This window comes from Hyalella azteca, unplaced genomic scaffold, assembly GCF_000764305.2.
Source record: "Hyalella azteca isolate HAZT.00-mixed unplaced genomic scaffold, Hazt_2.0.2 contig16070, whole genome shotgun sequence".
Lineage (NCBI taxonomy): Eukaryota > Metazoa > Arthropoda > Malacostraca > Amphipoda > Hyalellidae > Hyalella > Hyalella azteca.
The window spans coordinates 21,485-32,495 of NW_025945897.1; the positions used below are offsets into that span (position 1 = coordinate 21,485).

Here is an 11,011-nt window from a genome sequence, read left to right on the forward strand (position 1 = left end):
AGGTTCACTCACCATAAATTGCTGGCTCCTGCCTCTCATAGTTTTGATTTAATTTTAAAAAAAGTGATGGTATTTGTTATCCCAGCTCTTGGGGTATCTTAGACTGGGTGGTAAAATCACCACCTAATGTCAGCCGTGATGGGGTAATATTGACCGGCTTGGAAATTAAGTTAAAATTACCATATATAAGACTCTGTAGAGTCTGAAACATAAAGAAAAAACATTAATAGGTGTATCAAACATGAAATATGTTTTATATTGTAATTTTAAATTAATTTCCAAGCTGATCTATGTTACCCTGTCAGGGCTGACATTAGGTGGTCTAAGTTCCCCCATTCGGGGTTGGTGCCCCCCATTTGCAAACAATGACACTTTCCTCAAATTTGTCATTTGCATATGTAACTAGAAGAGTTCTACTACAATGCACCAAAATCTGGAGTTATTTTACCAAAAAATAAAAAAAAATTTGAGGGGGGGTTCTACCAAATAGGGGGCTTTAAATAATAGCCCTTTTTCGTGGGTCACATTTTTCATTGCTTCACCTATTAGATATGCATAATTTTTTTATCTTTCTATTGTGTTACGTAGCCTCAGTATTAGGCCTTTAATGCCCATTGACAAAATTTTTCTGTCATATAGTTTTTGAGTTTTGGGGGTTTTTGTAAAAAAACTAGAAGTGGTCTAAGTTACCCCGGGAGTCTAAGTAACCCCCTTATACGATAGGTATTTGTTTTGCTGGTTCTTCTGATGAGATAATGATCAGGTGATCTGTAATGTAAAGATTTTCTCATGATTGTGTGGAAAAAAAAATGTACAATAATTTAGGTATTGATGCTTATTCTCATGGAATTTAATTTCTAGAAAAAGTTTTTGTATACTAACTTTTCACAGCTTTGAGACCATACTTTAATATAATAGCCATTTTAATTTCAACCTAATTTACATGTTCATATCATCAGTTTAAAAATATTTCTTAGTTTCACTATCATGATATTTCAAAGCAAACGTGCTACCAATGCATCATGAGAAACTTGAGTGCAGATGAAGTTCCAAAGCTCTCAGATGAGCTTCTTCGTGAAGAGCTTGAAGTTCGTGGCACACCTGTTGGACCAATTTCGGACTTCACAAGGCAAGATGCAGCTACTAACTGAATTTTTTATGCACTACCTATATCAGACTTATTTTAGTTTATTGTTGACTAAAGTGAAGAGGAGCTTGTTGCTTCTATTAGCTTTACTTCTAGATAATTAGTCTTTTTGTTTAACTTCTATTCCTTGACACTAAGGTGTATCATTCATTTTAACAGAGGGAATGCTCCCAAATATTTCTTTTAGTTACTATTTTTCAATACATTATTCAATACATGGATGAAGTAATATATGAGTCTAACCTTTTTGATTGAAGTTTTACTTATTAACTGATGTATGACCTGATTTTTTGGTGTAATTTTCATGATTTTCATGTTAAATTAACAGGCCACTGCTGGAGAAAATTCTTCTACGCAAACTTGGACTTCTAGAATCTGGTGAAGAAGAGGGAGCTCGAGGGGATGGCTGGGCTAGCCAGGCAGTTGAGAGCAAAGCTGCAAGTGATGCAGAAGCTCTTCCGGTATATGCATTTTTTGGAGTCCATCTACCACCAAACTGCTGCGAATCACATGGGCCTGATCCTGGTTAGGTTATCAAGCTTTCTAACAAGTTACTCACTTGCATCAGTTATGAAATGTGCTCATTGCTCATTGTGTAATGGTCAAATTATTTGTGACTTTTTAGTTTTTTCTCTCTGTTTTCATGCTTGTCTGATTTGGCTAAAAAATTTTCAACTTGAATGCCAGAAGTGGCTAAGTGAATTAATTATTCCTGTGTTTTAAATTAATTTTGATACAATTAATCTTAATCTGATTTATCTTCTCAGAATTATTACAACAAATCTTGTTAATGATGATTTGCTACATTTTATTGCATGAAGATAACAATTTCCAAGTATTCTGTGAGATCATCACAGAAATAATCTTTATAATTTTCTATTGAATAATACATTTTTTTCTGAAGCACCATCTATTGTTTTATAATTTAGTTTTCAGCATTTGTTGTAAACTAAATTGATTAAGTTGATTAAAATTAATTAATTTTTTCAGACTTCAAGCCCGTGTACACAGACAAGGCTAAATGTCTGGCTGCTCTAAAAAAACACAAAGGATCGCGCTTCAAAACCTTTCCCAGCTACGATGATGCGCTGCAGTTCTCAATGAATGGTCCTAAAGTTAATCTGAATGAATCTAGTGTTGACTTGGTCTGTGATAAAGGTAAATGAGAAAGAGAGAAGTTCTAGGTGTGTTTTTAATCTTAAGTGGTATGTTTAAAGTATGTATTGCCTAGTTTCATCTAGCTATATGTTATGCTGGTTAATAACATTATCAAGGACCTATCTTAATCCAAAGTTTGAATATTCATAAATTTTTATGTATGTAACATATTGAAAACTTTAAACTAAATATAACTATTAGTTTGTGATAGTCCTGTGATTTTAAAATTTGATGCAATGTCAATGCAATTAAAATTTCATTCTAACATTCCAGTTGATTCCGTTGATGGAAATGCCAACAATCAGCCAAGTTTAAGCCTTGAGAAGCCTTGTGCATTTAGAGGACCTTCTTCTCAAGACAGAGTCAAGTTCCGTAAAACTATTGAGACTGGAGACATTGCTGCATTCAATGAGGTGTGTGGCTCTAACATTTTTTTAGTTTTCATAACTGTCTGAGAATAAATTTATGGAAGTGCTTAATTGATCCATATAATTTCTTGATTTAATTTTCAATAGATATATATGTAGTATGCCATCAAGAATAGTATTCAGGACCTTCCATTGTAGTATGTTTACCTACAAAAGATTTCTGGACCGCTTGTGAAATAGTAATTTATTCGTATTTTCCCCCAACAGTTAGTGTGCAACAACCCGCGATATTTGGTGAGCAGCGGCGACAGTCCCGCCATCTTGAAGGAAGGCACGCGGTACAACGCGCTCCACGTCGCCTGCCTCACCAACCAGCATGAGATCTGTGCAATGGTGACTGTTTTTCCTCACTTACTCTATCAGAAAATAAATAATTCAATAGACGTGCTGTTTCATTATTATCTGAAGATCTTTGTGGCTGCTTATTGTCTGCTTCCATTGTTGCAATCTTTGGTATTGTCCTTAGAACCTTATTGTGTGCATTTATCTTATTAACGTACAATCTTGATCGTTTAACTATTTTTCAGGTAGTATTAGTAAATATTTTTTTGCCAGATACCGCATTTCTCAGAAATAGGTTGTGAAATTTCTGAAATTAATTTCAAAGATTGAATTGAACAGCTAAAATGTTTATTGCTAATATTATGTATTGTATAATATACTACTATATATTTACTACTACTATACTATTTTATATTATATAATACTACTAATACATTGCACATTTCATACTGATTTGCTGTTTCATTTTTTCTTCATTTTCCATTTTTTGTGGATTTTCTGCTTCAGATCTCGAATTTTTTGCCGTTCTCTGCTCTAGTGTTTCAGATCTCAATTCTGTTCCCAGATTCTCCGCTTCATATCCCAGCCAGACCTGTTCAAACGTCTATACCCTGACGACAGCCCGTCCACCAGCACCCGGCGGCAGCAGTACCTGCTAGATCTGTACCTTAACATGCCAGATAAAGGGCCTTATGAAACACCCCTGCACATTGCATGCAAGCTCGGCCACGTGCAGTGTGTTAAAATCCTCACCTCATATGCGCTCTGTGACAAGGAAATTTGCAACAAATACGGCGATAAACCTCGAGATGTGCGTATATTTTGTGCCCAACATGTATTCTTTACCATTAGGATTAATAATTATTTATATGAATATGATCAAATTTTGGTGTATAGAATGTGTCTCTTTTTAATTCATTTTGAATTTTAACGATAGAAGCATTATTAAATTGTAATACAGGGTGTTTCAGAATTAAGTAACCCTTTTAATTTGTTAATAAATAAAATACTAAGAACGTTATGAAGTTGAAACTTGTTTTATTTAAAAGAAGAACATTTTCATGGTAATATTGTATCATAGTTACGTCATTATCCTGTATAACTTGCTAAATTTGTGTTTAATTATCAAGCCTTAAATTTTCATCATGATTCGCTACAGCAAAGAAGAAAGAACAAAAATTATCGCTACAGTCAATAACGATGTCAATAACAGAAGTTCAACGTGATTACAGGATCCATTTCAAAACAAGGATCCTTCAAAAAACACATTTAAATATCTTTGTCGAAAATTTGCGGATATCAAAAATTTGCACTCTCGTCAGAAACACTAATGAAGGTTATGAAAGCAACGAAGAGAAGAGCCCTATTTTGTCTAAACAATTGTGGTGGGCATTTAAAAGATATTATAATTAAAAACTAGGATACAATATTACCATAAAAAATGTTCTTCTTTTAAATAAAACAAGTTTCAACTTCATAACGTTCTTAGTTTTTTATTTATTAACAAATTAAAAGGGTTACTTAATTCTGAAACACCCTGTATTTTGTTGCCAGCGCAAGCATTAAGTTCAATGCTGAAATTCCTTATACCAAAAAGCTCGTCAAACAATAATCTTATTGAGTGCAGATCCAAGAATTCCCCTTTGGTGTACGTATATAACAGTATGATGTATTGGGACAGAGTAAGAGTAATAATACATGGATAAATTCAATACAAACTCAAAATATGATTTAATTTCAGGTGATTTGCCAGCGCTGGCGAGGCGGGGCTGGAGGCAGCCCTTCCAATACCAAAGCGGCTATAGCAGAGCTGTTGGAGGCTCATTACTACGTGCCGGTGCTGCGGGACTCGTCTTTTAACCTTCCTCCTGTCGTAGGGGAAGTCTGGTCGCCAACGATCGCGTCGGAACATGGTTTGTTGTGTCTGGGGCCTTACTATCAAAACTAACCTAAGTACGTACTCGCAGCGGGCGATTTCTCGTCTGTGATTGGTGGGATGGAAGAGCCGTCAGTGATTGCGAACATTTACCTATTTTCAATAGAACGGCACCAGAAGTGCCGTGCTTTAACTTCTTTGCTGTTAACAACTTTGTTAATTTTAAACAACAGCAATTTATTTCAAAATAACGCTTCATTAAAAACGGTACTTGTTGCTGGATAATTTTGTTCCCTGTTTTATGACTTATTGTGAATGCTCTTGAATTCATATTAAGTGCCTGCTTTCAGAGTTTGCTGGCGACGTGACGTCTTCGACTTTTAGCTTCTTAAACGTCAGCGACTGCAGCTTGATGAACGTGAGCAGTTTGGACTGCAGTGGCCAGCTGCCTTCAACAGCGTCCACTTCACTCATGCATAGGCTAGCTTTGCCGAGTCCACTCTCGTGTTCGAGAAAGGTGAGCTAACTCTCTTGTTTTACACTATTTTCAAGAGCTTAATTGAAGTTCAGTTATTATACAACCTAACTACTCGAAATTTCTGTGGCCGCCATTTATTTATGCACAAAATTCAGAAATATGATGCCAATGAAGACTGATGGTCTGTGTAACCTATTGCTGTCTTTCAAATTTTGTCCACGTTTATGATTGTATTCATACTTTACTCCTTTTTTATAATAATTACATACTGATAAAATAAAGTATTACTACGGTATTTTTTATATTATATTTTGTTATTCATTGCCTCCCATTTTCACTTTTTGTTGAAATGTGATTTTTTAAATTTTAAACCCTCAGACTTAACATATCCTTGTGCATGACCAGTAGGCTACGTTCCAACACGCGTATGTTATTCGCCCCAAACTATGCTCGGTCGAGCTGCAAGAATGTTCACATGCATACCGTGTATTATTCCGCTCACTTATTACAGGTTGAAGCATTTCTAGGCCCCTTGCCACTCTCCAAAGCGTTGAGTGCGCGCAAGCAGTGGCGCGACTGCGCACGTCCATCTCGCACTCTGTGCTCCATCCCAGCAAACCGTCTTGAAACGTCAGGTTTTGGAGAAGATTCCTCTCCCATCCAGCCAAATGCTGCTGTCCACAGCACGCCCAAGCGAGGTCTTGGTCTTAGCCTAAACTTAGAAACGCCGCCGTCTCAAGGGACGACTTCCATTCTCTCCAGCACGCCTCGACACAGAGATGTTGTTCTACCAGATTATGAAAAAGGTCTCGAAGTTCACGGGAGGTGAGTCCTGACCCTGATTAGTTATTTCAAGAAATATTAGCATTTTTTGTCATCTATTTGTACATGAATGTTTGGAAGAGGTGGAAAAAAAATTTGCATGTTTCACTAAATTTTACCTGTGATCTGTTATACTTAGGATATCAATCCTGTAATTTTTTACAATGTGAACAGTAATGTAATTAAACAGAAGATAATTTTTTCATGTACCGGGAGTTTTATTTTTTTTTTTGTTTTTTTTTATTATTTCTCTTCTCTTTCATTAAAAAAATCAATTGTAACTTTGGGAATTTCAGACGCCTAGCTAAGGAATACAACACAAATTGGTTTGAATATTGGGACTTTCTGGGAGAATTTGTTGACTGCAGCTCTGAAGACGGAAAGGCCAAACTGGAGGCACATCTCAAGCAGCAGTTTGCTAAGGTAAAGTTATATTTAATTAATTGAACTCTTATCACAGCAGAGCGGAAAGACTGAAAACTATTGACTCATTTTACAAGATGCAATTTGGATAGTTATCCTGTCTAAAATCATTACTATATCATATGCCAGCTACGCGTTTCGGCTTTGAACAGGAACCAATTACTGATCGACATTGAATCCTTCACAAAATGAAGAACCTAAGTGCAAATAACTTCTCTGAAAATGCATTGAAATCATTGATGTGTTGGCGAGATGGTAGAATTTCGTTCTGTACGGTATTTTCATGAAGTAAAACTGACTGTTTCAAGTGCATAATTCTATTTAATGGCAACTTGGTGATGCAGTAGAGTACGTGCAGGTGGTGGCCAATGAGCAGAGCATTGACATGGACATGGTGTGTCGTAAGCTCATTGATGAAGGCGTTGATGTGGAAAACAAAGACGTCGTCGCTGCTGCTGCTGACAGTGAGTCGAGTCTCGACCCGCCTTTTTCTGCAACGTCCAGTGGTCGTCTCACGGCCGTCATGATTCCAGGTATGTACTGGAAAATTTTTTTTTCAATTTATTGGTATCAATTATTATGAAAAATTGGGAATAATTAAATAGAGTAGATGTAGAAAATTCTCTGTACGGTATCCATTTTCAATAAATCAGTTCTGTGATGTAATTACTGACCTATTGCAGGGATACTGACCTATTGCAGTGGTCAGAATTCCGCCATTCATCATGAATGAAAATTAGTTTCATAGAACTCCCTAATGACACATGTCATCTTAAATTATTTCAGTCACAGGAGTTTCGCCGTCGAACCACTTGCCAGTGAAGAGTCACACACAAAGCCCGAACAGAAGCAGCAGCAGCAGCTCCCTGGGATCTCTATGTCAGGGCCTGGAGGCCATCAGGCTGAATGCTTCGCTGTCTCCCACTGCCTCTCATTATTCTCCTGCTGCCCAAAGGTGGGCTTTCCTGCCTATCATCTGACATGAAATGATGCTGTGAAATGAATAATTTTTGAGGGAATGTTGTGTGTGTTCATTGTTAACTTATTAAAATATTGAACTAAAATAAGGCAGCTTTGTGATTGACATGCATATATGTCTTCTTCGTTAGGGAGTGACGTCTTAATTTCATAAAATTGCTCGTCATGGTGACTACCCATGTCTTCTATTGTGAAACGTTCATGAGACTGATGACAAATCATTTTTATATGTAGTTATCTAGCAAAGTACTGAAAAGTTTTCAGCTATCGCAATATGAATAATTCCTAGGGCTGACTGTGAATAAGTTCGATCTCCAGCACTTGCAAGCATTTGCCTCACTAAAATGATGCTTTTATAGCTAATAAACTCTCTGACCAACAGGCGCTACAACGAGCTTATGGACATGATCCAATCGGACGAGTCTCAGCTACGTGAGCTGATCACTTCTATAGACACGAGCCATTTGAGCCTCACAGCGGACGAGCTGAACTTAAGCCTGCGCAGCGACAACTGGCGTCTCATCAGCTACGTGGCGCAGTCATGTCGCGTGACGGCGCGTACGCTGGCTTGTGTTCTACAGGACCTGGTTGCAGACCCCCAGCTTAGGATGCTGCCTCAACTCTCCATCATTCGCATGGTTAAGACAAGAATAGCTGGTGAGATCCTTGCTCTCCATGTGCTAATCAGTAGATGCTGTGCCGATGACAGAAATACAGCACGCTCGAAGAAATCTGGTTCTAAGCACAAAGATGGTTGCAACGTGAATGGTGAAAACAATAATTCCAGTCCAGATTTTGAGCGGGAAAACTTTGTTGAGTCTACCAGAGAGAACTCAGAACTGAACTCTGTTGTTGATAATAATGAAACACTTGCTGGTAGCCGGGAACAGAACGCCTTTGAGAGGAGCATTCAAGAGTCTGGGATCACTTTCGTCCATGGACTATTGGCTGTCGAGATTCTAAGGCTGGTGAGCGAGTGTCTCCTTCCAAGTGAACTTCTCTCCTTGCTCCATGTTCTCAAGGTTGTTGTGAACAATTTAACTTATCTTGAAATCGCATTGTCAGACGAAGAGGGCGATGAAGATGATGTTGAAGAAAATAGACGTTTGCTTGGAAGACGTGATACGAGGAAAATTCATGATAGATCTGACCATGCACAGCACGTCAAATGTGTCGTACTTCTTTTAGAACGCGCTCTTGGTATAGCCACCAACGAGGGTTCTGATGACAAGTGCAATCGAATCCCAGGGGTTGCTGAGTTGCCGGGATGTTCTTGCCATTGGGAGAATTGTTGCGTGACTTTAGCAGCACTCACAGAATATGCATTCAACGGTCCATCGTCTCTTGCAAAAAAACATTCTGGAACGATGCGTAACAACTCGAATAACACGAGCATGCTTGAAAGTTCTTTAAACCAATCAAACGTCAAGTTCAACAAAGCACATTCATTTCTACACCAAACTGTGTTTGGTAACGGAAGTCCATCGATCCATTCTCGTATTAATGCTAAAGTTAAAGGATCTCCCGAGCTTCGCAAATGCTCTCTAAAAGAAAGTATTGTGAAAACTTTAAACTTTGATGATGATGACAACCTCTCTTCTCAAGATGTTTTGAACAAAGATTGTAATGGCAATAGCACCCCGTCAAACTTAGTTGCGTCAAAGAAACTGAGTAATGCCAAAGATATTAATCTAGTACCAATGTCGAATCTTAATGATGAATCTCTCGTGTATGAGAACAATAATGTTCTCTTGCCTAACGTTGGTCTTCTTATTGAAGAAATTGGTGTGAATGGAGTTTGTGTTAATAGTGATACCGGCATGGAAAATATTGCGTCTGACCCGATATCCCCGAATGACGATCATGTGGACTCGGGTCATGTGCTGGACGATGGCTGTAACGAAGATAATGATGACGACGATGATAGCTTCGCCACGGCAGCCAATACTTCCATCGGCAGCTCCTTAGCTACACCTGAAGATATCAAAGAATTTTATATCAAAGGGTGAGTGAAAAAAAGTTTCCAAGGTTTCATTACCACCAGATACTACTTCATGTTAGCGAGTTTCGTAAGTTAAATTCAAAAGATGGAAGTATTAGGGTTTCATTTTTAACGGATCCCACATTGAGCATTTGCCTATTTCGAGTTTCTTTTTTAATCGTTGCCTACCATTCCGAAGCTATCTCGCGCTTGTAATTAGAAAAACTTTTACTAATAAGACCCGCGCTCCAATTCTAACGACATTTGTTTATTTACAACACTTCTCTTTAACTTCAATTCTTGTTTGTTTATTTATTTGTCCGGTACAAATCTTATAAGTGATATTTAACACACTTCTACTTTTCCAATCGATCTGAAACTTTGCACACTTTTATAAAGTTGGAGACATTGCATGAATCAATTGACAGAATGAATAATTTTCGAAATAAAAAAAAATTTAATAATAAAAAAATGTAAATAATTTTTAATATTGAAAAAAGAAATTCATTGTACATGTGTAACATCAGTGGCACTGGCCTCTGTAGAAGTGTTGTCTTTGAAAAGTAATTTTAAACGCATATTTTATTTTTCAGAACAACCCCGACAAAAGTAGATGTGGACGTACTGAAGGCGTTGGCAGGAACGTCCAGCATTGACGTCGCCACCACCGCGCCTGTAGACGAAACCAAATACCCGCACCTGGCGCAGTGGCAGCAGCTGCTCCAAGACAAGGTGCGCTCCTCGTCCCAGCTGGAATTAAACGACACCAACGACGCCGCCCCTGTTGACCAGGGACGAGTGTCGAGCTTGTTCGAATCTCCTTATTGTCCCAAGTTGAAGCGTTCAATTAATTTTAATTCTTCTAATCCAAGCATTCCATTTTCGCCGTTGCCTTAGCTTGATTATTTTGGGTTTGGTAAGTTGGGAATTCCTTAAGAGAAATTTTTCTTATTAATGGCTTCTGTGACTTCTTCTTTCAAGTGTTGAATCTAATATTGAATCTTTTTCTTAATTTCAAGATCTTGAATTATCTCTAACTCAAAAGTAATATTGCTAGAAATAACACTGGAACAAGGTCTTTTGGGTTTTAAACTTTTTTTTATGATATTAGGATTTTTTTTTTCAACTAAAATTTTAAGTACCTATGGAAAACTGAAAAATTTGACTGAAATTCTGGTAATCAATATATAACAAACTTTATGACCTTCATCGACGCTAAATCCATATGCGTATAGTATTTTCATGATAAAGGTATCGCATGAAAGTATTGTTCATTATGAAAGTTCAGATATATCAACTGTTCAGATATAACTAAGAACAAATAAATGGTCTAGATTTTTTGTGTGAATAGCACAGTTTCGTCTGAGAAAATTCGACGTCTCTCAAGATAGTGTTTAGTTTAGCTGCATCCTTCCTTCCTGGCGATCATGTCTTCTTG

At 37.4% G+C, this 11,011-nt stretch overlaps 1 protein-coding gene across 1 annotated transcript; it reads left to right on the forward strand.

Moving 5' to 3' along the window:
• The first annotated feature begins 860 nt into the window (after positions 1-860).
• LOC108682975 lies at positions 861-10,711 on the forward strand. Its single transcript, XM_018172243.2, has 14 exons — positions 861-1,129; positions 1,476-1,672; positions 2,138-2,305; positions 2,579-2,718; positions 2,941-3,066; positions 3,581-3,826; positions 4,757-4,928; positions 5,242-5,408; positions 5,881-6,194; positions 6,488-6,614; positions 6,973-7,147; positions 7,401-7,569; positions 7,975-9,597; positions 10,167-10,711. Exons 1-14 carry the CDS (start codon positions 1,023-1,025, stop codon positions 10,468-10,470), a joined length of 4,035 nt encoding a protein of 1,344 aa, XP_018027732.1. The 5' UTR covers positions 861-1,022; the 3' UTR covers positions 10,471-10,711.
• Positions 10,712-11,011: the final 300 nt, after the last annotated feature.

Excerpts from the sequence above, each read along its gene's own strand:
- LOC108682975 (XM_018172243.2), top strand. The coding sequence starts at position 1,023 with ATGAGAAACTTGAGTGCAGATGAAGTTCCAAAGCTCTCAGATGAGCTT. Across the intron at positions 6,195-6,487 it reads GGTCTCGAAGTTCACGGGAG|ACGCCTAGCTAAGGAATACA; the intron begins GTGAGTCCTGAC and ends TGGGAATTTCAG. Across the intron at positions 7,148-7,400 it reads CACGGCCGTCATGATTCCAG|TCACAGGAGTTTCGCCGTCG; the intron begins GTATGTACTGGA and ends AAATTATTTCAG.